This window comes from Engystomops pustulosus, unplaced genomic scaffold (assembly GCF_040894005.1).
Source record: "Engystomops pustulosus unplaced genomic scaffold, aEngPut4.maternal MAT_SCAFFOLD_818, whole genome shotgun sequence".
Taxonomy (NCBI): domain Eukaryota; kingdom Metazoa; phylum Chordata; class Amphibia; order Anura; family Leptodactylidae; genus Engystomops; species Engystomops pustulosus.
Window position 1 is genome coordinate 74 of NW_027285697.1, and position 27,699 is coordinate 27,772.

The 27,699-nt window shown below is 57.9% G+C and overlaps 1 protein-coding gene across 1 annotated transcript; it reads right to left on the bottom strand.

Moving 5' to 3' along the window:
* Positions 1-446: 446 nt before the first annotated feature.
* LOC140112533 (E3 ubiquitin-protein ligase BRE1B-like) lies at positions 447-27,699 on the bottom strand (the record flags this gene model as incomplete). Its single annotated transcript, XM_072132520.1, has 17 exons — positions 27,478-27,699; positions 27,232-27,399; positions 22,016-22,166; positions 6,981-7,187; positions 6,794-6,912; positions 6,570-6,716; positions 4,778-4,852; positions 4,581-4,700; positions 4,324-4,503; positions 4,113-4,248; positions 3,913-4,034; positions 3,477-3,829; positions 3,280-3,397; positions 3,055-3,204; positions 2,427-2,639; positions 668-793; positions 447-587 (listed from the first exon to the last, which is right to left on the bottom strand). Coding segments are annotated over exons 1-17 (2,658 nt in total), but the record flags the coding sequence as incomplete, so codon positions are not given.

Here is a 27,699-nt window from a genome sequence, read left to right on the forward strand (position 1 = left end):
GGTCATACCAGACCCAGTGCCGGGGGGAGTCTGGGGGGGGTCATACCAGACCCAGTGCCGGGGGGAGGTCATACCAGACCCAGTGCCGGGGGGAGCCTGGGGGGGGTCATACCAGACCCAGTGCCGGGGGGAGTCTGGGGGGGGGGGGGATTCATACCAGACCCAGTGCCGGGGGAGTCTGGGGGGGGGGGTCATAGGAGAACCTGTGCCGGGGGGGGGGAGTCTGGGGGGGGGGGGGTCATACCAGACCCAGTGCCGGGGGGAGTCTGGGGGGGGGGTCATAGGAGAACCTGTGCCGGGGGGAGTCTGGGGGGGGGGGTCATACCAGACCCTGCTCCGGGGGGAGTCTGGGGGGGGGGGGGGGGTCATAGGAGAACCTGTGCCGGGGGGGGGGTCTGGGGGGGTCATACGAGACCCTGTGCCGGGGGGTCTGTGTTATACAATACCTGCGCCCGCTTCAGGCTGAAGGACTCCTTCTCCTTGGCGGAGCGGTTGTCACACACGAAGCTCTGGGTGTCTCGCAGGGTGCTGACTATATGTTCCAGCTGAACCTTCAGGTCCTCGGACAGCTGTGCCGCTTCCACCGCCTAGGAGAGGAGAAGGTCCGGTCACCAGGAGGGTCGCCCTGAGCCCCCCGCCCCATGGTGACAGATGCCCCTGTCCTCACCTTCCTCTTCTGGATCTCGAGCGCCTGGGTTCTGAGGGTCAGCTCCTTCTCTATGGCACCCAGCGAGGTGTGCAGCACCCGCTCCCGCTCCTCCAGTTTCTGCACTTGTAGCAGCTGAGCATCAACCTAGCAGGTAAGTAGCCATGAGGTGTAGTTACTCTTCCATCTGCTTTATTGGTCAGCAGAACATGTGGCCTGAGGAGCCCAGAGGGAATGACCGAGCCCCCACCACTGCAGGTAGGTCCTAGAAGGTGGCTCTGGTCATCAGGGACTATCTACAAGTCTTCAACAGGACAAAAATCTAACGAGAACGAGCAAGAAGCTCCACCTGATCTCATCCAATGTGGCCCTGCCATTCCACTCCGCCCCCAGCCCGGTCCTCCTATACTCCGCCCCACCGCCAGCCCGCCCGCCGGGTCCTCCTATACTCTGCCCCACCAGCCAGCCAGCCCGGTCCTCCTATAACCCTCCCCACCAGCCCGCCGGGTCCTCCTATACTCTGCCCCACCGCCAGCCCGCCCGCCCGGTCCTCCTATACTCCGCCCCACCGCCAGCCCGCCCGCCGGGTCCTCCTATACTCTGCCCCACCGCCAGACAGCCAGCCCGCCGGGTCCTCCTATACTCCGCCCCACCGCCAGCCCGCCCGCCGGGTCCTCCTATACTCCGCCCCACCGCCAGCCAGCCTGGTCCTCCTATACTCCGCCCCACCGCCAGCCAGCCTGGTCCTCCTATACTCCGCCCCACCGCCAGCCCGCCCGCCGGGTCCTCCTATACTCCGCCCCACCGCCAGCCAGCCTGGTCCTCCTATACTCCGCCCCACCGCCAGCCAGCCCGGTCCTCCTATAACCCTCCCCACCAGCCAGCCAGCCCGGTCCTCCTATAGCCCTCCCCACCAGCCAGCCTGGTCCTCCTATACTCCGCCCCACCGCCAGCCCGCCCGGTCCTCCTATACTCGCCCGCCGGGTCCTCCTATACTCCGCCCCACCGCCAGCCCGCCCGCCGGGTCCTCCTATACTCCGCCCCACCGCCAGCCAGCCTGGTCCTCCTATACTCCGCCCCACCGCCAGCCAGCCCGGTCCTCCTATAACCCTCCCCACCAGCCAGCCAGCCCGGTCCTCCTATAGCCCTCCCCACCAGCCAGCCTGGTCCTCCTATACTCCGCCCCACCGCCAGCCCGCCCGGTCCTCCTATACTCCGCCCGCCGGGTCCTCCTATACTCCGCCCCACCGCCAGCCCGCCCGCCGGGTCCTCCTATACTCCGCCCCACCGCCAGCCAGCCTGGTCCTCCTATACTCCGCCCCACCGCCAGCCAGCCTGGTCCTCCTATACTCCGCCCCACCGCCAGCCAGCCCGGTCCTCCTATAACCCTCCCCACCAGCCAGCCAGCCCGGTCCTCCTATAGCCCTCCCCACCAGCCAGCCTGGTCCTCCTATACTCCGCCCCACCGCCAGCCCGCCCGGTCCTCCTATACTCCGCCCGCCGGGTCCTCCTATACTCCGCCCCACCGCCAGCCAGCCCGGTCCTCCTATACTCTGCCCCACCGCCAGCCAGCCAGCCCGCCGGGTCCTCCTATACTCCGCCCCACCGCCAGCCAGCCCGCCGGGTCCTCCTATACTCCACCCCACCGCCAGCCAGCCCGGTCCTCCTATACTCCGCCCCACCGCCAGCCAGCCCGCCCGCCGGGTCCTCCTATACTCCGCCCCACCGCCAGCCTGGTCCTCCTATACCCCCTCATCCCCTCTGTCCAGTGTGGCCTTACCTGTGTCTTCAGGCCCTGCACTTGCTCTGCCAGCTCCTCCTTCTCCTCCCGCAGCAGTTTGTGGATCTGATTAGATTTTATCCGCTCGGACATGAGCTTGAAGTTTGCATCATCTTTTTCTCGCAGTTGCTGCATCAGGCGGATGTTCTGCTCCTGCATGTCCTCAAACGCTTGTCCCGTCACGTCCATCTCAGACAACAAAGCCTCCTCCTCCTGCACATAAAGAACAGGTACTCAAAACACCCGCCAGGCCAGATCCATGGACGTGGCGGGGCACGTGGGCCAGACCCCAGTCACGGCAGCACCCATGGGCCAGACACAGCTCCCTCCCAGACACTGCGCCAGCCTCAAGCAAGACACCCCCGGTACAGATCCAACCCCCCCCACCCCCTCCACACACGGTCGCCGTCGGCCCAGACCCCCCCCCCCCCCTTTCCCACGCACACACGGTCGCCCTCGGCCCAGACACCCCCCCCCCCCCCCACGCTCACACGGTCGCCCTCGGCCCAGACCCCCCACCCACGCACACACGGTCGCCCTCGGCCCAGACCCACCCTTCCCACGCGCACACGGTCGCCCTCGGCCCAGACCCGCACACACGGTCGCCCTCGGCTGGACGTCCACTTACCTGCTTGGTTGCGCTGAGTTTCCGCTGTAAGTGATCTATCTGCTCTTCGGCCAGTTTGATCTTGCGTAATGCTTCCTCATCGGCCAACTTCTTCCTTTCTCTCCGATCCTTTTCTTCAAGAGCCTGAACCCGTAAGCGCAGCTCCTCCACCTGCCAGGGGCAAAGGGCAAGATGTCAGGACGTTAGATGGAATCCCTCCCGGGCACTGCGGCTCCAGCCACACACCTCAGCCTTGGTCTTCCTCTCGGCTGCCATGAGCTGCACTTTGTCCCTCTGTTCCTTGGGGGCAGATTTGTACATATCGAGGAGCAGCTTCATCTCCTTCTGGCTCTCCTGGGCCTTCCTGCAGGAATGTACACAAGTGATTAGTGTTCTTCAGAGGGCGGCGGGGGACACGCGGGGCGGCAGAAGTCTCCTCTTACTTGAGATCTGCTCGGAGCTGCTTTAGGATATCTGTGTCCTTTCTCTTTGTGTCTTCGCCCTTCTGCTTGTCTCTCTCTCGTTCTCTCTCCTTCTCGCGCTCCCGTTCCTTCTCGCGCTCCCGTTCCAATTCTCGCTCTCGTGTCTTGCTGCGTTCCAGCTCTTTCTTCAGCTCCTCTTCCTCTTTCTTTACCTCGGGGGTGGTTGGCGTTTCTGGGTCTCTTGTTGCCACCACAGGCGGCTCTTTCTTCACTTCGGTTGGCGCTGCTGTAGGTTCTTCTTCTTTGACGGCTGGAGAAGAGACATCGGTGCTGGACGGTCCAGACGCTGGACACTGGGGTATCTGTAGACGCATCTAAACAGAAAGGAAAGTGAGGAGTATGCACCCTCTGCACTGGCTCCCATCATAGTCCAGACCCTTCTAGCTCCCTCCCTCACCTTGCTCACCTCTCCTTGGGCATCTCGGACCTTGCGCTTGTATCGCTGGACGTCACCCTTTAGTTGGTGGTTGTGATTCTGGAGACTTCCAATCAGATGACGCATTTCACGATTAATGGGGCCTGTAAGACATGGCGGTCACACCCACAAGACCCTCACCGTGTAGCATTGGCTCAGCCTTACTTTGTGATGAATGTTACCTGCTTGTTCATTGGCGGCCAGGTTCTGCTCAAACTCGATCCTCAGCATCTCATACTCCTTGCGCACCTGTGCCAGGGTGTCCTCCAGCTGGATCACCTCAGTGCGCAGCTTCTTCTGGACTGACAACTCGTCGCTCTGGGGAGGCAGACATTTCATAGTCATGACCAGGGCAGATGCCAAGTATGTGGTGACCCCCGGGATGAGACCCACCTCCATGCGCTCAATCTGACGCAGGTGGCTGTTCTTTGTGCTGAGGAGAAGAGCTCGCGCCTCATCCAGCTGGGTCTTCACTTGGAGGGACTCATTGTAAAGCAGCGAGAACTGAGACTGAAGACAGCGGAAGTCCTGGGTGTTCCTCACTGCCTCCTCGGGGAGGGTTCTCAGGTCCAGCTGTAGGAGTAGACACTTGATAAGGAAGCCCCTGAGTGTGGAGACCCTTCTGTGAGGCAGATCTCAGCCGGGCCTACCTTCAGCTTCTCCTTGAGTCGCACGGCAGCCTGGAGCTCGTTCTGCAGCTTCTCCAGCTCACACATGCGGCTGTTGGCCAGTTCTTGGTTCTGCTCCAGTTCTGCGTTCAGCATTTCAAACTGGACAAAGAGACAGAGACGTCAGCGACCGAGAGGATGGAAGACATGGAGCTAGGGGGTCCATAGGGAAGAATTACCTTCTGCACAGTCAGCGTTGTCTGTCCTCCCTGGAAACTTCCAGAGCTTCCGGAAATATGGTACCCGGAGTTCAACTACAAGAGAAAACAAGCAGACATGGAGAAGCTACAATAAGTTGGGGGGGGGGGGGGGGGGGGAAGTAGGGCTCTATAGTCAGAGTGAGGGTGAATGGGGCCATTGAGGTTTTTGAACTGCTGGGTGGTTGTTGCGGAGCCTGTGTGCGTGCGGGGCCGGGGTGGTTGTTGCGGAGCCTGTGTGCGTGCGGGGCCGGGGTGGTTGTTGCGGAGCCTGTGTGCGTGCTGGCGGGGCCGGGGTGGTTGTTGCGGAGCCTGTGTGCGTGCTGGCGGGGCCGGGGTGGTTGTTGCGGAGCCTGTGTGCGTGCTGGCGGGGCCGGGGTGGTTGTTGCGGAGCCTGTGTGCGTGCGGGCGGGGCCGGGGTGGTTGTTGCGGAGCCTGTGTGCGTGCGGGCGGGGCCGGGGTGGTTGTTGCGGAGCCTGTGTGCGTGCGGGCGGGGCCGGGGTGGTTGTTGCGGAGCCTGTGTGCGTGCGGGCGGGGCCGGGGTGGTTGTTGCGGAGCCTGTGTGCGTGCGGGCGGGGCCGGGGTGGTTGTTGCGGAGCCTGTGTGCGTGCGGGCGGGGCCGGGGTGGTTGTTGCGGAGCCTGTGTGCGTGCTGGCGGGGCCGGGGTGGTTGTTGCGGAGCCTGTGTGCGTGCGGGCGGGGCCGGGGTGGTTGTTGCGGAGCCTGTGTGCGTGCGGGCGGGGCCGGGGTGGTTGTTGCGGAGCCTGTGTGCGTGCGGGCGGGGCCGGGGTGGTTGTTGCGGAGCCTGTGTGCGTGCGGGCGGTGCCGGGGTGGTTGTTGCGGAGCCTGTGTGCGTGCGGGCGGGGCCGGGGTGGTTGTTGCGGAGCCTGCGTGCGTGCGTGCGGGGCCGGGGTGGTTGTTGCGGAGCCTGTGTGCGTGCGGGCGGGGCCAGGGTGGTTGTTGCGGAGCCTGTGTGTGTGCAGGCGGGGCCGGGGTGGTTGTTGCGGAGCCTGTGTGCGGGCGGGGCCGGGGTGGTTGTTGCGGAGCCTGTGTGTGTGCGGGCGGGGCCGGGGTGGTTGTTGCGGAGCCTGTGTGCGGGCGGGGCCGGGGTGGTTGTTGCGGCGCCTGTGTGTGTGCGGGCGGGGTGGTTGTTGCGGAGCCAGTGTGCGTGCGGGCGGGGCCGGGGTGGTTGTTGCGGAGCCTGTGTGCGGGCGGGGCCGGGGTGGTTGTTGCGGAGCCTGTGTGCGGGCGGGGTGTCTTCCATCGGTTACACTGTGGGGCTGCAGGGATTTAACACTTCCCCTCCCCTTCCTTTATCTGCTCCTCCCCCTTCCTGCGACGGGGAGCGGCGTTGCATGGTCTTCTCCTCCATGCAGTCGCGGCACGTGGCAGCATCGTGTGGCCTGACCACTTCCTATTGGAAGCAATCACCACGCTGGTCAGGACGGGCAGGGACACACCTAGACCAGGTCACAGGGTCGCGGCAGAGCTGGATACTTCCGATAAGACGACTTTTACTTAATAAAAACTGCGTCTTAGATGCCAAAAGCGTTTACCGTATTCTGGGTAATTTGTGTTTTCATGTTGACCAAGGAATAAAGCTACAGCCGGCGGTGAGGGTTCTGCGCAGGAGCCCCATGTCCTGTAGCGCCCGCGGTGAGGGTTCTGCGCAGGAGCCCCATGTCCTGTAGCGCCGGCGGTGAGGGTTCTGCGCATGTCCTGTAGCGCCGGCGGTCAGGGTTCTGCGCATGTCCTGTAGCGCCGGCGGTCCATACCTGCTCTAGCGCCTCGGCCAGGTGACGGTTCAGCTTCTGCTCGTGCTTGCGCAGCTTCTCTATGTCCCACTGCAGGTCCTCGATGCTGCGCTCCATCTCAGACACTTTGGTTTCTGAGGAGATGACTCTGTCTTGGAGTTCATGATGCTGGGGAGATGGCACAGAGAGGTTGTCATGTCTGCAGACGAGCGCGCCCATCTCTGGGAGTGTGTGCCGTCACCTACCTGTAGAGAGATGCGATGGTGCTTCTCCTGCAGGACGGTGGCCAGGTCCTGGAGCTTGTGATTCTCACTGAAAACCTCCTTGTTCAGAGTCCGCTGCGTCTCGTCCACCTGTTCAGAGTCTATAGAGGACGTAGAGGAATAACATGTCCGCCATGTCCCAGAATCCTCTGTGTCACACACCACTTACCTGCGCTGTGAGTCCGCTGGCACAGCTCCTGCATCCGGCCATGCAGCTTGGTGGAGGTCTCCAGGATGCAGGACACGGCTCTCTTGCTGAACTCCATGCGCTCCTGCAGCTGCAGCTCTATCTCCTCCGGCGTGCTGCTCGCCAGCGTGGCCAGAAACGTCAGCGAGGACTCTGGGAGACCCGGCGGTGGCGGGGCAGCCAGGGGCTCTGCAGACAGGACAGGAGAGCTGGAAATATACTGAGCAAACGTAACGAGGGAGAAACTCACTGCACATTACATGAACAGGAAGAGTCCAGCAACGGATCCGCTGTCACATGGTGAACAAAGAGCTCAAGAGTGCGGCCATTTACCTTTGTTTGTATTTGGATTCAAACCCCCCCCCACCCACATACACCCAACAGTGTCACCAGCACAGCCTCCCCACACCATCACACCCAACAGTGTCACCAGCACAGCCCCCCCACCCACATACACCCAACAGTGTCACCAGCACAGCCCCCCCACACCATCACACCCAACAGTGTCACCAGCACAGCCCCCCCACCCACATACACCCAACAGTGTCACCAGCACAGCCCCCCCACCCACATACACCCAACAGTGTCACCAGCACAGCCCCCCCACCCACATACACCCAACAGTGTCACCAGCACAGCCCCCCCACCCACATACACCCAACAGTGTCACCAGCACAGCCCCCCCACCCACATACACCCAACAGTGTCACCAGCACAGCCCCCCCACCCACATACACCCAACAGTGTCACCAGCACAGCCCCCCCACACCATCACACCCAACAGTGTCACCAGCACAGCCCCCCACACCATCACACCCAACAGTGTCACCAGCACAGCCCCCCACACCATCACACCCAACAGTGTCACCAGCACAGCCCCCCACACCATCACACCCAACAGTGTCACCAGCACAGCCCCCCACACCATCACACCCAATAGTGTCACCAGCACAGCCCCCCACACCATCACACCCAATAGTGTCACCAGCACAGCCCCCCCACACCATCACACCCAACAGTGTCACCAGCACAGCCCCCCCACACCATCACACCCAACAGTGTCACCAGCACAGCCCCCCACACCATCACACCCAACAGTGTCACCAGCACAGCCCCCCACACCATCACACCCAATAGTGTCACCAGCACAGCCCCCCACACCATCACACCCAATAGTGTCACCAGCACAGCCCCCCCACACCATCACACCCAACAGTGTCACCAGCACAGCCCCCCCACACCATCACACCCAACAGTGTCACCAGCACAGCCCCCCCACACCATCACACCCAACAGTGTCACCAGCACAGCCCCCCCACACCATCACACCCAACAGTGTCACCAGCACAGCCCCACACACCATCACACCCAACAGTGTCACCAGCACAGCCCCTCCCCACACCATCACACCCAACAGTGTCACCAGCACAGCCCCTCCCCACACCATCACACCCAACAGTGTCACCAGCACAGCCCCTCCCCACACCATCACACCCAACAGTGTCACCAGCACAGCCCCCCCCCCACACACCATCACACCCAACAGTGTCACCAGCACAGCCCCCCACACCATCACACCCAATAGTGTCACCAGCACAGCCCCCCCACACCATCACACCCAACAGTGTCACCAGCACAGCCCCCCCACCCACATACACCCAACAGTGTCACCAGCACAGCCCCCCCACCCACATACACCCAACAGTGTCACCAGCACAGCCCCCCCACCCACATACACCCAACAGTGTCACCAGCACAGCCCCCCCACCCACATACACCCAACAGTGTCACCAGCACAGCCCCCCCACCCACATACACCCAACAGTGTCAGCAGCACAGCCCCCCCACCCACATACACCCAACAGTGTCACCAGCACAGCCCCCCCCACCATCACACCCAACAGTGTCACCAGCACAGCCCCCCCCCACACCATCACACCCAACAGTGTCACTATCACAGCCCCCCACACCATCACACCCAACAGTGTCACCAGCACAGCCCCCCCACACCATCACACCCAACAGTGTCACCAGCACAGCCCCCCCCACCATCACACCCAACAGTGTCACCAGCACAGCCCCCCCCTCACACCATCACACCCAACAGTGTCACCAGCACAGCCCCCCACACCATCACACCCAACAGAGTCACCAGCAAAGCCCCCCACACCCTCACACCCAACAGTGTCACCAGCACAGCCCCCCCACACCATCACACCCAACAGTGTCACCAGCAATACCCCCCCCCTACACCATCACACCCAACAGTGTCACCAGCAGAGCCCCCCCCATACCATCACACCCAACAGTGTCACCAGCACAGACCCCCCACACCATCACACCCAACAGTGTCACCAGCACAGCCCCCCCACACCATCACACCCAAAAGTGTCACCAGCACAGCCCCCCCCACACCATCACACCCAACAGTGTCACCAGCACAGCCCCCCCACCCACATACACCCAACAGTGTCACCAGCACAGCCCCCCCATCATCACACCCAACAGTATCACCAGCACAGACCCCCAATCATCACAGTGTCTCTTCTCCGTGCACACTATATGCGGGGCAGGTATTAGTGCCGGAGCACAGTGTCTCTTCTCCGTGCACACTATATGCGGGGCAGGTATTAGTGCCGGTGCACAGTGTCTCTTCTCCGTGCACACTATATGCGGGGCAGGTATTAGTGCCGGTGCACAGTGTCTCTTCTCCGTGCACACTATATGCGGGGCAGGTATTAGTGCCGGTGCACAGTGTCTCTTCTCCGTGCACACTATATGCGGGGCAGGTATTAGTGCCGGTGCACAGTGTCTTCTCCGTGCACACTATATGCGGGGCAGGTATTAGTGCCGGAGCACAGTGTCTCTTCTCCGTGCACACTATATGCGGGGCAGGTATTAGTGCCGGTGCACAGTGTCTCTTCTCCGTGCACACTATATGCGGGGCAGGTATTAGTGCCGGTGCAGTGTGTCTCTTCTCCGTGCACACTATATGCGGGGCAGGTATTAGTGCCGGTGCACAGTGTCTCTTCTCCGTGCACACTATATGCGGGGCAGGTATTAGTGCCGGTGCACAGTGTCTCTTCTCCGTGCACACTATATGCGGGGCAGGTATTAGTGCCGGTGCACAGTGTCTCTTCTCCGTGCACACTATATGCGGGGCAGGTATTAGTGCCGGTGCACAGTGTCTCTTCTCCGTGCACACTATATGCGGGGCAGGTATTAGAGCCAGTGCACAGTGTCTCTTCTCCGTGCACACTATATGCGGGGCAGGTATTAGTGCCGGAGCACAGTGTCTCTTCTCCGTGCACACTATATGCGGGGCAGGTATTAGTGCCGGTGCACAGTGTCTCTTCTCCGTGCACACTATATGCGGGGCAGGTATTAGAGCCAGTGCACAGTGTCTCTTCTCCGTGCACACTATATGCGGGGCAGGTATTAGAGCCAGTGCACAGTGTCTCTTCTCCGTGCACACTATATGCGGGGCAGGTATTAGTGCCGGTGCACAGTGTCTTCTCCGTGCACACTATATGCGGGGCAGGTATTAATGCCAGTGCACAGTGTCTCTTCTCCGTGCACACTATATGCGGGGCAGGTATTAGTGCCGGAGCACAGTGTCTCTTCTCCGTGCACACTATATGCAGGGCAGGTATTAGTGCCGGTGCACAGTCTCTTCTCCGTGCACACTATATGCGGGGCAGGTATTAGTGCCGGAGCACAGTGTCTCTTCTCCGTGCACACTATATGCAGGGCAGGTATTAGTGCCGGTGCACAGTCTCTTCTCCGTGCACACTATATGCGGGGCAGGTATTAGTGCCGGTGCACAGTGTCTCTTCTCCGTGCACACTATATGCGGGGCAGGTATTAGTGCCGGAGCACAGTGTCTCTTCTCCGTGCACACTATATGCGGGGCAGGTATTAGTGCCGGTGCACAGTGTCTCTTCTCCGTGCACACTATATGCGGGGCAGGTATTAGTGCCGGAGCACAGTGTCTCTTCTCTGTGCACACTATATGCGGGGCAGGTATTAGTGCCGGTGCACAGTGTCTCTTCTCCGTGCACACTATATGCGGGGCAGGTATTAGTGCCGGTGCACAGTGTCTCTTCTCCGTGCACACTATATGCGGGGCAGGTATTAGTGCCGGTGCACAGTGTCTCTTCTCCGTGCACACTATATGCGGGGCAGGTATTAGTGCCGGTGCACAGTGTCTCTTCTCCGTGCACACTATATGCGGGGCAGGTATTAGTGCCGGTGCACAGTGTCTCTTCTCCGTGCACACTATATGCGGGACAGGTATTAGTGCCGGAGCACAGTGTCTCTTCTCTGTGCACACTATATGCGGGGCAGGTATTAGTGCCGGAGCACAGTGTCTTCTCCGTGCACACTATATGCGGGGCAGGTATTAGTGCCGGTGCACAGTGTCTCTTCTCCATGCACACTATATGCGGGGCAGGTATTAGTGCCGGAGCACAGTGTCTCTTCTCCATGCACACTATATGCGGGGCAGGTATTAGTGCCGGTGCACAGTCTCTTCTCCGTGCACACTATATGCGGGGCAGGTATTAGTGCCGGAGCACAGTGTCTTCTCCGTGCACACTATATGCGGGGCAGGTATTAGTGCCGGTGCACAGTCTCTTCTCCGTGCACACTATATGCGGGGCAGGTATTAGTGCCGGTGCACAGTGTCTCTTCTCCGTGCACACTATATGCGGGGCAGGTATTAGTGCCGGTGCACAGTGTCTCTTCTCCGTGCACACTATATGCGGGGCAGGTATTAGTGCCGGAGCACAGTGTCTTCTCCGTGCACACTATATGCGGGGCAGGTATTAGTGCCGGAGCACAGTGTCTTCTCCGTGCACACTATATGCGGGGCAGGTATTAGTGCCGGAGCACAGTGTCTCTTCTCCGTGCACTCTATATGCGGGGCAGGTATTAGTGCCGGTGCACAGTGTCTCTTCTCCGTGCACACTATATGCGGGGCAGGTATTAGTGCCGGTGCACAGTGTCTCTTCTCCATGCACACTATATGCAGGGCAGGTATTAGTGCCGGTGCACAGTGTCTCTTCTCCGTGCACACTATATGCGGGGCAGGTATTAGTGCCGGTGCACAGTGTCTTCTCCGTGCACACTATATGCGGGGCAGGTATTAGTGCCGGAGCACAGTGTCTTCTCCGTGCACACTATATGCGGGGCAGGTATTAGTGCCGGTGCACAGTGTCTCTTCTCCATGCACACTATATGCGGGGCAGGTATTAGTGCCGGAGCACAGTGTCTTCTCCGTGCACACTATATGCGGGGCAGGTATTATATACACTCACCGGCCACTTTATTAGGTACACCTGTCCAACTGCTCGTTAACACTTAATTTCTAATCAGCCAATCACATGGCGGCAGCGCAGTGCATTTAGGCATGTAGACATGGTCAGGACAATCTCCTGCAGTTCTCCCGAGCATCAGTATGGGGAAGAAAGGTGATTTGTGGCCTTTGAACGTGGCATGGTTGTTGGTGCCAGAAGGGCTGGTCTGAGTATTTCAGAAACTGCTGATCTACTGGGATTTTCACGCACAACCATCTCTAGGGTTTACAGAGAATGGTCCGAAAAAGAAAAAACATCCAGTGAGCGGCAGTTCTGTGGGCGGAAATGCCTTGTTGATGCTAGAGGTCAGAGGAGAATGGGCAGACTGGTTCGAGCTGATAGAAAGGCAACAGTGACTCAAATCGCCACCCGTTACAACCAAGGTAGGCAGAAGAGCATCTCTGAACGCACAGTACGTCCAACTTTGAGGCAGATGGGCTACAGCAGCAGAAGACCACACCGGGTGCCACTCCTTTCAGCTAAGAACAGGAAACTGAGGCTACAATTTGCACAAGCTCATGGAAATTGGACAGTAGAAGATTGGAAAAACGTTGCCTGGTCTGAGGAGTCTCGATTTCCGATGCGACATTCGGATGGTAGGGTCAGAATTTGGCGTCAACAACATGAAAGCATGGATCCATCCTGCCTTGTATCAGCGGGTCAGGCTGGTGGTGGTGGTGTCATGGATCCATCCTGCCTTGTATCAGCGGGTCAGGCTGGTGGTGGTGGTGTCATGGATCCATCCTGCCTTGTATCAGCGGCTCAGGCTGGTGGTGGTGGTGTCATGGATCCATCCTGCCTTGTATCAGCGGCTCAGGCTGGTGGTGGTGGTGTCATGGATCCATCCTGCCTTGTATCAGCGGCTCAGGCTGGTGGTGGTGGTGTCATGGGTCCATCCTGCCTTGTATCAGCGGGTCAGGCTGGTGGTGGTGGTGTCATGGATCCATCCTGCCTTGTATCAGCGGCTCAGGCTGGTGGTGGGGGTGTCATGGATCCATCCTGCCTTGTATCAGCGGCTCAGGCTGGTGGTGGTGCTGGTGTCATGGATCCATCCTGCCTTGTATCAGCGGCTCAGGCTGGTGGTGGTGGTGTCATGGATCCATCCTGCCTTGTATCAGTGGCTCAGGCTGGTGGTGGTGGTGTCATGAATCCATCCTGCCTTGTATCAGCGGGTCAGGCTGGTGCTGGTGGTGTCATGGTGTGGGGAATATTTTCTTGGCACTCTTTGGGCCCCTTGGTAACGCCACAGCCTGCCTGAGTATTGCTGCTGACCGTGCACACTATATGCGGGGCAGGTATTAGTGCCGGTGCACAGTGTCTCTTCTCCGTGCACACTATATGCGGGGCAGGTATTAGTGCCGGTGCACAGTGTCTCTTCTCCGTGCACACTATATGCGGGGCAGGTATTAGTGCCGGTGCACAGTGTCTCTTCTCCGTGCACACTATATGCGGGGCAGGTATTAGTGCCGGTGCACAGTGTCTATTCTCCGTGCACACTATATGCGGGGCAGGTATTAGTGCCGGAGCACAGTGTCTTCTCCGTGCACACTATATGCGGGGCAGGTATTAGTGCCGGTGCACAGTGTCTCTTCTCCGTGCACACTATATGCGGGGCAGGTATTAGTGCCGGTGCACAGTGTCTCTTCTCCATGCACACTATATGCGGGGCAGGTATTAGTGCCGGAGCACAGTGTCTCTTCTCCGTGCACACTATATGCGGGGCAGGTATTAGTGCCGGTGCACAGTGTCTCTTCTCCGTGCACACTATATGCGGGGCAGGTATTAGTGCCGGTGCACAGTGTCTCTTCTCCATGCACACTATATGCGGGGCAGGTATTAGTGCCGGAGCACAGTGTCTTCTCCGTGCACACTATATGCGGGGCAGGTATTAGTGCCGGTGCACAGTGTCTCTTCTCCGTGCACACTATATGCGGGGCAGGTATTAGTGCCGGTGCACAGTGTCTATTCTCCGTGCACACTATATGCGGGGCAGGTATTAGTGCCGGAGCACAGTGTCTTCTCCGTGCACACTATATGCGGGGCAGGTATTAGTGCCGGTGCACAGTGTCTCTTCTCCATGCACACTATATGCGGGGCAGGTATTAGTGCCGGAGCACAGTGTCTTCTCCGTGCACACTATATGCGGGGAAGGTATTAGTGCCAGTGCACAGTGTCTATTCTCCGTGCACACTATATGCGGGGCAGGTATTAGTGCCGGAGCACAGTGTCTTCTCCGTGCACACTATATGCGGGGCAGGTATTAGTGCCGGAGCACAGTGTCTTCTCCGTGCACACTATATGCGGGGAAGGTATTAGTGCCGGAGCACAGTGTCTTCTCCGTGCACACTATATGCGGGGCAGGTATTAGTGCCGGTGCACAGTGTCTCTTCTCCGTGCACACTATATGCGGGGCAGGTATTAGTGCCGGTGCACAGTGTCTCTTCTCCGTGCACACTATATGCGGGGCAGGTATTAGTGCCGGTGCACAGTGTCTCTTCTCCGTGCACACTATATGCGGGGCAGGTATTAGTGCCGGTGCACAGTGTCTCTTCTCCGTGCACACTATATGCGGGACAGGTATTAGTGCCGGAGCACAGTGTCTCTTCTCCGTGCACACTATATGCGGGACAGGTATTAGTGCCGGAGCACAGTGTCTCTTCTCCGTGCACACTATATGCGGGACAGGTATTAGTGCCGGAGCACAGTGTCTCTTCTCTGTGCACACTATATGCGGGGCAGGTATTAGTGCCGGAGCACAGTGTCTTCTCCGTGCACACTATATGCGGGGAAGGTATTAGTGCCGGAGCACAGTGTCTTCTCCGTGCACACTATATGCGGGGCAGGTATTAGTGCCGGTGCACAGTGTCTCTTCTCCGTGCACACTATATGCGGGGCAGGTATTAGTGCCGGTGCACAGTGTCTCTTCTCCGTGCACACTATATGCGGGGCAGGTATTAGTGCCGGTGCAGTGTGTCTCTTCTCCGTGCACACTATATGCGGGGCAGGTATTAGTGCCGGAGCACAGTGTCTCTTCTCCGTGCACACTATATGCGGGGCAGGTATTAGTGCCGGTGCACAGTGTCTCTTCTCCGTGCACACTATATGCGGGGCAGGTATTAGTGCCGGTGCACAGTCTCTTCTCCGTGCACACTATATGCGGGGCAGGTATTAGTGCCGGTGCACAGTGTCTCTTCTCCATGCACACTATATGCGGGGCAGGTATTAGTGCCGGTGCACAGTGTCTCTTCTCCGTGCACACTATATGCGGGGCAGGTATTAGTGCCGGTGCACAGTGTCTTCTCCGTGCACACTATATGCGGGGCAGGTATTAGTGCCGGAGCACAGTGTCTCTTCTCCGTGCACACTATATGCGGGGCAGGTATTAGTGCCGGTGCACAGTGTCTCTTCTCCGTGCACACTATATGCGGGGCAGGTATTAGTGCCGGTGCACAGTCTCTTCTCCGTGCACACTATATGCGGGGCAGGTATTAGTGCCGGTGCACAGTGTCTCTTCTCCATGCACACTATATGCGGGGCAGGTATTAGTGCCGGAGCACAGTGTCTCTTCTCCGTGCACACTATATGCGGGGCAGGTATTAGTGCCGGTGCACAGTGTCTCTTCTCCGTGCACACTATATGCGGGGCAGGTATTAGTGCCGGTGCACAGTGTCTCTTCTCCGTGCACACTATATGCGGGGCAGGTATTAGTGCCGGAGCACAGTGTCTTCTCCGTGCACACTATATGCGGTGCAGGTATTAGTGCCGGTGCACAGTGTCTCTTCTCCGTGCACACTATATGCGGGGCAGGTATTAGTGCCGGTGCACAGTGTCTCTTCTCCGTGCACACTATATGCGGGGCAGGTATTAGTGCCGGTGCACAGTGTCTCTTCTCCGTGCACACTATATGCGGGGCAGGTATTAGTGCCGGTGCACAGTGTCTCTTCTCCGTGCACACTATATGCGGGGCAGGTATTAGTGCCGGTGCACAGTGTCTCTTCTCCGTGCACACTATATGCGGGGCAGGTATTAGTGCCGGTGCACAGTGTCTCTTCTCCGTGCACACTATATGCGGGGCAGGTATTAGTGCCGGTGCACAGTGTCTTCTCCGTGCACACTATATGCGGGGCAGGTATTAGTGCCAGAGCACAGTGTCTCTTCTCCGTGCACACTATATGCGGGGCAGGTATTAGTGCCGGAGCACAGTGTCTCTTCTCCGTGCACACTATATGCGGGGCAGGTATTAGTGCCGGAGCACAGTGTCTTCTCCGTGCACACTATATGCGGGGCAGGTATTAGTGCCGGAGCACAGTGTCTTCTCCGTGCACACTATATGCGGGGCAGGTATTAGTGCCGGTGCACAGTGTCTTCTCCGTGCACACTATATGCGGGGCAGGTATTAGTGCCGGAGCACAGTGTCTCTTCTCCGTGCACACTATATGCGGGGCAGGTATTAGTGCCGGAGCACAGTGTCTTCTCCGTGCACACTATATGCGGGGCAGGTATTAGTGCCGGAGCACAGTGTCTTCTCCGTGCACACTATATGCGGGGCAGGTATTAGTGCCGGAGCACAGTGTCTTCTCCGTGCACACTATATGCGGGGCAGGTATTAGTGCCGGAGCACAGTGTCTTCTCCGTGCACACTATATGCGGGGCAGGTATTAGTGCCGGTGCACAGTGTCTCTTCTCCGTGCACACTATATGCGGGGCAGGTATTAGTGCCGGAGCACAGTGTCTCTTCTCCGTGCACACTATATGCGGGGCAGGTATTAGTGCCGGAGCACAGTGTCTCTTCTCCGTGCACACTATATGCGGGGCAGGTATTAGTGTCGGTGCACAGTGTCTCTTCTCCGTGCACACTATATGCGGGGCAGGTATTAGTGTCGGTGCACGGTGTCTCTTCTCCGTGCACACTATATGCGGGGCAGGTATTAGTGCCGGTGCACAGTGTCTCTTCTCCGTGCACACTATATGCGGGGCAGGTATTAGTGCCGGTGCACAGTGTCTTCTCCGTGCACACTATATGCGGGGCAGGTATTAGTGCCGGTGCACAGTGTCTCTTCTCCGTGCACACTATATGCGGGGCAGGTATTATATACACTCACCGGCCACTTTATTAGGTACACCTGTCCAACTGCTCGTTAACACTTAATTTCTAATCAGCCAATCACATGGTGGCAACTCAGTGCATTTAGGCATGTAGACATGGTCAGGACAATCTCCTGCAGTTCTCCCGAGCATCAGTATGGGGAAGAAAGGTGATTTGTGGCCTTTGAACGTGGCATGGTTGTTGGTGCCAGAAGGGCTGGTCTGAGTATTTCAGAAACTGCTGATCTACTGGGATTTTCACGCACAACCATCTCTAGGGTTTACAGAGAATGGTCAGAAAAAGAAAAAACATCCAGTGAGCGGCAGTTCTGTGGGCGGAAATGCCTTGTTGATGCCAGAAGTCAGAGGAGAATGGGCAGACTGGTTCGAGCTGATAGAAAGACAATAGTGACTCAAATCACCACCCGTTACAACCAAGGTAGGCAGAAGAGCATCTCTGAACGCACAGTACGTCCAACTTTGAGGCAGATGGGCTACAGCAGCAGAAGACCACACCGAGTGCCACTCCTTTCAGCTAAGAACAGGAAACTGAGGCTACAATTTGCACAAGCTCATGGAAATTGGACAGTAGAAGATTGGAAAAACGTTGCCTGGTCTGAGGAGTCTCGATTTCTGCTGCGACATTCGGATGGTAGGGTCAGAATTTGGCGTCAACAACATGAAAGCATTGATCCATCCTGCCTTGTATCAGCGGCTCAGGCTGGTGGTGGTGGTGTCATGGATCCATCCTGCCTTGTATCAGCGGGTCAGGCTGGTGGTGCTGGTGTCATGGATCCATCCTGCCTTGTATCAGCGGGTCAGGCTGGTGGTGGTGGTGTCATGGATCCATCCTGCCTTGTATCAGCGGCTCAGGCTGGTGGTGGTGCTGGTGTCATGGATCCATCCTGCCTTGTATCAGCGGCTCAGGCTGGTGGTGGTGGTGTCATGGATCCATCCTGCCTTGTATCAGCGGGTCAGGCTGGTGGTGGTGGTGTCATGGATCCATCCTGCCTTGTATCAGCGTCTCAGGCTGGTGGTGTCATGGATCCATCCTGCCTTGTATCAGCGGCTCAGGCTGGTGGTGGTGGTGTCATGGATCCATCCTGCCTTGTATCAGCGGCTCAGGCTGGTGGTGCTGGTGGTGTCATGGATCCATCCTGCCTTGTATCAGCGGCTCAGGCTGGTGGTGGTGGTGTCATGGATCCATCCTGCCTTGTATCAGCGGGTCAGGCTGGTGGTGCTGGTGTCATGGATCCATCCTGCCTTGTATCAGCGGCTCAGGCTGGTGGTGGTGTCATGGATCCATCCTGCCTTGTATCAGCGGCTCAGGCTGGTGGTGGTGGTGTCATGGATCCATCCTGCCTTGTATCAGCGGCTCAGGCTGGTGGTGGTGGTGTCATGGATCCATCCTGCCTTGTATCAGCGGCTCAGGCTGGTGGTGCTGGTGGTGTCATGGATCCATCCTGCCTTGTATCAGCGGCTCAGGCTGGTGGTGGTGGTGTCATGGATCCATCCTGCCTTGTATCAGCGGGTCAGGCTGGTGGTGGTGGTGTCATGGATCCATCCTGCCTTGTATCAGCGGCTCAGGCTGGTGCTGGTGGTGTCATGGATCCATCCTGCCTTGTATCAGCGGCTCAGGCTGGTGGTGGTGGTGTCATGGATCCATCCTGCCTTGTATCAGCGGGTCAGGCTGGTGGTGGTGGTGTCATGGATCCATCCTGCCTTGTATCAGCGGCTCAGGCTGGTGGTGGTGTCATGGATCCATCCTGCCTTGTATCAGCGGCTCAGGCTGGTGGTGGTGGTGTCATGGATCCATCCTGCCTTGTATCAGCGGGTCAGGCTGGTGGTGCTGGTGTCATGGATCCATCCTGCCTTGTATCAGTGGGTCAGGCTGGTGGTGGTGGTGTCATGGATCCATCCTGCCTTGTATCAGCGGGTCAGGCTGGTGGTGGTGGTGTCATGGATCCATCCTGCCTTGTATCAGCGGGTCAGGCTGGTGGTGCTGGTGTCATGGATCCATCCTGCCTTGTATCAGCGGGTCAGGCTGGTGGTGCTGGTGTCATGGATCCATCCTGCCTTGTATCAGCGGCTCAGGCTGGTGGTGGTGGTGTCATGGATCGATCCTGCCTTGTATCAGCGGGTCAGGCTGGTGGTGGTGGTGTCATGGATCCATCCTGCCTTGTATCAGCGGGTCAGGCTGGTGGTGCTGGTGTCATGGATCCATCCTGCCTTGTATCAGCGGGTCAGGCTGGTGGTGCTGGTGTCATGGATCCATCCTGCCTTGTATCAGCGGCTCAGGCTGGTGGTGCTGGTGTCATGGATCCATCCTGCCTTGTATCAGCGGGTCAGGCTGGTGGTGGTGGTGTCATGGATCCATCCTGCCTTGTATCAGCGGGTCAGGCTGGGGGTGGTGGTGTCATGGATCCATCCTGCCTTGTATCAGCGGGTCAGGCTGGTGGTGGTGGTGTCATGGATCCATCCTGCCTTGTATCAGCGGCTCAGGCTGGTGGTGGTGGTGTCATGGATCCATCCTGCCTTGTATCAGCGGGTCAGGCTGGTGGTGGTGGTGTCATGGATCCATCCTGCCTTGTATCAGCGGGTCAGGCTGGTGCTGGTGGTGTCATGGATCCATCCTGCCTTGTATCAGCGGCTCAGGCTGGTGGTGGTGGTGTCATGGATCCATCCTGCCTTGTATCAGCGGGTCAGGCTGGTGGTGCTGGTGGTGTCATGGATCCATCCTGCCTTGTATCAGCGGCTCAGGCTGGTGGTGGTGGTGTCATGGATCCATCCTGCCTTGTATCAGCGGCTCAGGCTGGTGGTGCTGGTGTCATGGATCCATCCTGTCTTGTATCAGCGGGTCAGGCTGGTGGTGGTGGTGTCATGGATCCATCCTGCCTTGTATCAGCGGGTCAGGCTGGTGGTGGTGGTGTCATGGATCCATCCTGCCTTGTATCAGCGGGTCAGGCTGGTGGTGGTGGTGTCATGGATCCATCCTGCCTTGTATCAGCGGGTCAGGCTGGTGGTGGTGGTGTCATGGATCCATCCTGCCTTGTATCAGCGGGTCAGGCTGGTGGTGGTGGTGTCATGGATCCATCCTGCCTTGTATCAGCGGTTCAGGCTGGTGGTGGTGGTGTCATGGATCCATCCTGCCTTGTATCAGCGGGTCAGGCTGGTGGTGGTGGTGTCATGGATCCATCCTGCCTTGTATCAGCGGGTCAGGCTGGTGGTGGTGGTGTCATGGATCCATCCTGCCTTGTATCAGCGGCTCAGGCTGGTGGTGGTGGTGTCATGGATCCATCCTGCCTTGTATCAGTGGGTCAGGCTGGTGGTGCTGGTGTCATGGATCCATCCTGCCTTGTATCAGCGGCTCAGGCTGGTGGTGGTGGTGTCATGGATCCATCCTGCCTTGTATCAGCGGGTCAGGCTGGTGGTGGTGGTGTCATGGATCCATCCTGCTTTGTATCAGCGGGTCAGGCTGGTGGTGGTGGTGTCATGGATCCATCCTGCCTTGTATCAGCGGCTCAGGCTGGTGGTGGTGGTGTCATGGATCCATCCTGCCTTGTATCAGCGGCTCAGGCTGGTGCTGGTGTCATGGATCCATCCTGCCTTGTATCAGCGGCTCAGGCTGGGGGTGGTGGTGTCATGGATCCATCCTGCCTTGTATCAGCGGGTCAGGCTGGTGGTGGGGGTGTCATGGATCCATCCTGCCTTGTATCAGCGGCTCAGGCTGGTGGTGGTGCTGGTGTCATGGATCCATCCTGCCTTGTATCAGCGGCTCAGGCTGGTGGTGGTGGTGTCATGGATCCATCCTGCCTTGTATCAGCGGCTCAGGCTGGTGGTGGTGGTGTCATGGTGTCTTTGGGCCCCTTGGTAACGCCACAGCCTACCTGAGTATTGTTGCTGACCATGTCCATCCCTTTATGAGCACAATGTCCCCTGTAACATCTGATGGCTACTTTCAGCAGGATAATGCGCCATGTCATAAAGCTGGAAGCATCTCAGACTGGTTTCTTGAACATGACAATGAGGTCACTGGACACAAATGGCCTCCACAGTCACCAGATCTCAATCCAATAGAGCATCTTTGGGATGTGGTGGAACGGGAGATTCGCATCATGGATGTGCAGCCGACAAATCTGCGGCAACTGTGTGATGCCATCATGTCAATATGGAGCAAAATCTCTGAGGAGCTTCCAGCACCTTGTTGTATCTATGCCACGAAGAATTGAGGCAGTTCTGAAGGTAAAAGGGGGTCCAACCCGTTACTAGCATGGTGTATCTAATAAAGTGGTCGGTGAGTGTATATATACACACTATATATATTATATACACACACTATCGGGGGGCTGAGGTCCTGTTCTCTCCCTCCTGATTGGTGACGTCGGTAGAACCTCTCCCTCTCCTCCAGGCATTGCGGTTCTCTCATTATCATCATGTTTATGTATAATGGAGGTTTTCTGCTGATACTTTGATTGTGTAAAGCCCTGTTCTAGTGAGCGGGAGACCCCGTACATCCATCACATGATCATCACTGGAGATTATTTGTGAGAGTGCTGAGACATTGTATATACCCACCTTTACATTCAGTGACCTCTGTGGGGGGCTCCTCTGCAGCCTCCACGTCCATGGGGCTCCCTGCACGCTCGGGGGGCACATCAGCAGCGGCACCCTGACCCGCCGGCTCAGAGTCATAGCGCTTCAACAGTAGCTGCACGTTCTCCTCCAGCTAGAGACAAGAAAAAGCAGCTCAGGAAACGTGTGAGGACCCCCGGATACTGCACAATGGGGGATAGCAGACACAAGGTGCAGAGAACCGGGGGACCAATTACCCCAAAACTATAGATATTTTCATAACCTGCACCGTCCCTCTACAGACATAGAACTTATACAATCTGGGCCCAAAGCTGTATGCAAATGCCTAAGAGCGGTCCAATGAGTCATTATCATATTCAGCAGTCCAGCCTATTCATGAGTGGGAGGCCACACCCCCACTGCTTGACTGACAGCCTGCATAATGATGTCACTCTCCTGGTGCTGACGCCCCCTGCAGCCTGTGTGTATGAGATACCCCTATACACATGACTGACAGCCTGCATAATGATGTCACTCTCCTGGTGCTGACGCCCCCTGCAGCCTGTGTGTATGAGATACTCCTATACACATGACTGACAGCCTGTATAATGATGTGACACTCCTGGTGCTGACGCCGGCTGCAGCCTGTGTGTATGAGATACCCCTATACACATGACTGACAGCCTGCATAATGATGTCACCCTCCTGGTGCTGACGCCCCCTGCAGTCTGTGTGTATGAGATACTCCTGTACACATGACTGACAGCCTGTATAATGATGTGACACTCCTGGTGCTGACGCCGGCTGCAGCCTGTGTGTATGAGATACCCCTATACACATGACTGACAGCCTGCATAATGATGTCACCCTCCTGGTGCTGACGCCCCCTGCAGTCTGTGTGTATGAGATACTCCTATACACATGACTGACAGCCTGTATAATGATGTCACCCTCCTGGTGCTGGCGCCCCCTGCAGTCTGTGTGTATGAGATACCCCTATACACATGACTGACAGCCTGTATAATGATGTCACCCTCCTGGTGCTGACGCCCCCTGCAGCCTGTGTGTATGAGATACTCCTATACACATGACTGACAGCCTGTATAATGATGTGACACTCCTGGCGCCCCCTGCAGCCTGTGTGTATGAGATACTCCTATACACATGACTGACAGCCTGTATAATGATTTGACCCTCCTGGCGCCCCTTGCAGTCTGTGTGTATAAGATACTCCTATACACATGACTGACAGCCTGTATAATGATGTGGCCCTCCTGGCGCCCCCTGCAGTCTGTGTGTATGAGATACTCCTGTACACATGACTGACAGCCTGTATAATGATGTGACCCTCCTGGCGCCCCCTGCAGTCTGTGTGTATGAGATACTCCTGTACACATGACTGACAGCCTGTATAATGATCTGACACTCCTGGTGCTAACGCCCCCTGCAGCCTGTGTATGAGATACCCCTATACACATGACTGACAGCCTGTATAATGATGTGACACTCCTGGCGCCCCCTGCAGCCTGTGTGTATGAGATACTCCTATACACATGACTGACAGCCTGTATAATGATGTGACACTCCTGGCGCCCCCTGCAGCCTGTGTGTATGAGATACTCCTATACACATGACTGACAGCCTGTATAATGATTTGACCCTCCTGGCGCCCCTTGCAGTCTGTGTGTATAAGATACTCCTATACACATGACTGACAGCCTGTATAATGATGTGGCCCTCCTGGCGCCCCCTGCAGTCTGTGTGTATGAGATACCCCTATACACATGACTGACAGCCTGTATAATGATGTGACACTCCTGGCGCCCCCTGCAGCCTGTGTGTATGAGATACTCCTGTACACATGACTGACAGCCTGTATAATGATGTGACCCTCCTGGCGCCCCCTGCAGTCTGTGTGTATGAGATACTCCTGTACACATGACTGACAGCCTGTATAATGATCTGACACTCCTGGTGCTAACGCCCCCTGCAGCCTGTGTATGAGATACCCCTATACACATGACTGACAGCCTGTATAATGATGTGACACTCCTGGTGCTGGCGCTCCCTGCAGCCTGTGTGTATGAGATACTCCTATACACATGACTGACAGCCTGCATAATGATGTCACCCTCCTGGTGCTGACGCCCACTTCAGCCTGTGTGTATGAGATACTCCTATACACATGACTGACAGCCTGTATAATGATGTGACACTCCTGTTGCTGGTTCCCCCTGCAGCCTGTGTGTATGAGATACTCTGGACACGTCCTCCTCAGTGTCCCACCACTCTCCTCCCAGCACTGGACATGTCCTCCTCAGTGTCCCCCCACTCTCCTCCCTGCACTGGACACGTCCTCCTCAGTGTCCCACCACTCTCCTCCCAGCACTAGACACGTCCTCCTCAGTGTCCCACCACTCTCCTCCCAGCACTGGACATGTCCTCCTCAGTGTCCCACCACTCTCCTCCCTGCACTGGACATGTCCTCCTCAGTGTCCCACCACTCTCCTCCCAGCACTGGACATGTCCTCCTCAACGTCCCACCACTCTCCTCCCTGCACTAGACACGTCCTCCTCAGTGTCCCACCACTCTCCTCCCAGCACTGGACATGTCCTCCTCAGCGTCCCACCACTCTCCTCCCAGCACTGGACATGTCCTCCTAAGTGTCCCACCACTATCCTCCCTGCACTGGACATGTCCTCCTCAGTGTCCCACCACTCTCCTCCCAGCACTGGACATGTCCTCCTCAGCGTCCCACCACTCTCCTCCCAGCACTGGACATGTCCTCCTCAGTGTCCCACCACTCTCCTCCCTGCACTAGACACGTCCTCCTCAGTGTCCCACCACTCTCCTCCCAGCACTGGACACGTCCTCCTCAGTGTCCCACCACTCTCCTCCCTGCACTAGACATGTCCTCCTCAGTGTCCCACCACTCTCCTCCCAGCACTGGACACGTCCTCCTCAGCGTCCCACCACTCTCCTCCCTGCACTAGACATGTCCTCCTCAGTGTCCCACCACTCTCCTCCCAGCACTGGACACGTCCTCCTCAGTGTCCCACCACTCTCCTCCCTGCACTGGACACGTCCTCCTCAGTGTCCCACCACTCTCCTCCCTGCACTAGACACGTCCTCCTCAGTGTCCCACCACTCTCCTCCCAGCACTGGACACGTCCTCCTCAGTGTACCACCACTCTCCTCCCTGCACTAGACATGTCCTCCTCAGTGTCCCACCACTAGACATGTCCTCCTCAGTGTCCCACCACTAGACATGTCCTCCTCAGTGTCCCACCACTCTCCTCCCAGCACTAGACATGTCCTCCTCAGTGTCCCACCACTATCCTCCCTGCACTAGACACGTCCTCCTCAGTGTCCCACCACTCTCCTCCCTGCACTGGACATGTCCTCCTCAGTGTCCCACCACTCTCCTCCCAGCACTGGACATGTCCTCCTCAGTGTCCCACCACTCTCCTCCCAGCACTGGACATGTCCTCCTCAGTGTCCCACCACTCTCCTCCCAGCACTGGACATGTCCTCCTCAGTGTCCCACCACTCTCCTCCCTGCACTAGACATGTCCTCCTCAGTGTCCCACCACTAGACATGTCCTCCTCAGTGTCCCACCACTCTCCTCCCAGCACTGGACACGTCCTCCTCAGCGTCCCACCACTCTCCTCCCTGCACTAGACACGTCCTCCTCAGTGTCCCACCACTCTCCTCCCAGCACTGGACACGTCCTCCTCAGCGTCCCACCACTCTCCTCCCAGCACTAGACACGTCCTCCTCAGTGTCCCACCACTCTCCTCCCTGCACTGGACATGTCCTCCTCAGTGTCCCACCACTCTCCTCCCTGCACTAGACATGTCCTCCTCAGTGTCCCACCACTCTCCTCCCAGCACTGGACACGTCCTCCTCAGTGTCCCACCACTCTCCTCCCAGCACTAGACATGTCCTCCTCAGTGTCCCACCACTATCCTCCCTGCACTAGACATGTCCTCCTCAGTGTCCCACCACTCTCCTTCCTGCACTAGACATGTCCTCCTCAGTGTCCCACCACTATCCTCCCAGCACTGGACATGTCCTCCTCAGTGTCCCACCACTCTCCTCCCTGCACTGGACACGTCCTCCTCAGTGTCCCACCACTCTCCTCCCAGCACTGGACATGTCCTCCTCAGTGTCCCACCACTATCCTCCCAGCAATGGACATGTCCTCCTCAGTGTCCCACCACTCTCCTCCCAGCACTGGACATGTCCTCCTCAGTGTCCCACCACTCTCCTCCCTGCACTGGACATGTCCTCCTCAGTGTCCCACCACTCTCCTCCCAGCACTGGACATGTCCTCCTCAGTGTCCCACCACTCTCCTCCCAGCACTGGACATGTCCTCCTCAGTGTCCCACCACTCTCCTCCCAGCACTGGACATGTCCTCCTCAGTGTCCCACCACTCTCCTCCCAGCACTAGACACGTCCTCCTCAGTGTCCCACCACTCTCCTCCCTGCACTGGACATGTCCTCCTCAGTGTCCCACCACTCTCCTCCCAGCACTGGACATGTCCTCCTCAGTGTCCCACCACTCTCCTCCCAGCACTGGACACGTCCTCCTCAGCGTCCCACCACTCTCCTCCCTGCACTAGACATGTCCTCCTCAGTGTCCCACCACTAGACATGTCCTCCTCAGTGTCCCACCACTATCCTCCCTGCACTGGACATGTCCTCCTCAGTGTCCCACCACTCTCCTCCCAGCACTGGACATGTCCTCCTCAGTGTCCCACCACTCTCCTCCCTGCACTGGACATGTCCTCCTCAGTGTCCCACCACTCTCCTCCCAGCACTGGACACGTCCTCCTCAGTGTCCCACCACTCTCCTCCCTGCACTGGACATGTCCTCCTCAGTGTCCCACCACTCTCCTCCCAGCACTGGACATGTCCTCCTCAGTGTCCCACCACTCTCCTCCCAGCACTGGACATGTCCTCCTCAGTGTCCCACCACTCTCCTCCCTGCACTGGACATGTCCTCCTCAGTGTCCCACCACTCTCCTCCCAGCACTGGACATGTCCTCCTCAGTGTCCCACCACTCTCCTCCCTGCACTGGACATGTCCTCCTCAGTGTCCCACCACTCTCCTCCCTGCACTGGACATGTCCTCCTCAGTGTCCCACCACTCTCCTCCCTGCACTGGACATGTCCTCCTCAGTGTCCCACCAGCAGTGCATGTTGTACTCACCCGGCTCCAGTAGCGGTTCACAATGAGGAGTGTGGCGTCATCAGTGGCTTGTCGTTTCTCTAGCTTCTCTATCTTCTCCCGAAGCTCATCCTCTACACCCTGACGCTGTTCCAGGCGCTCAGCTAGCTTCTTGTTTTTGAACTGTAGGACCTTCATATCCATTTCCTCCTGCAGAAGAAGATGCAAAGTGACAATGCAGCGATACAGCACCAGATAGCGGTGTCCACCACCCCAGACTCCACGCACCGTAGAGGAGATGCCGCCCAGGCGGATGGGCTCGATGAGTGTTGTTTGAGTCTTCTCCTCATGGTTGGGCTTCTTCTCTGGAGGACCCGATGTCCCATCCCCAGATGCTCTCTTGCTACCAGATGCAGACATCGTGCTGCCACTCACAGTCTCTTCAGATAACGACGGTCTCTTCTGATAGATCTTAACTCTATATACAGCAATTAAAGGTGATTAGTGGAG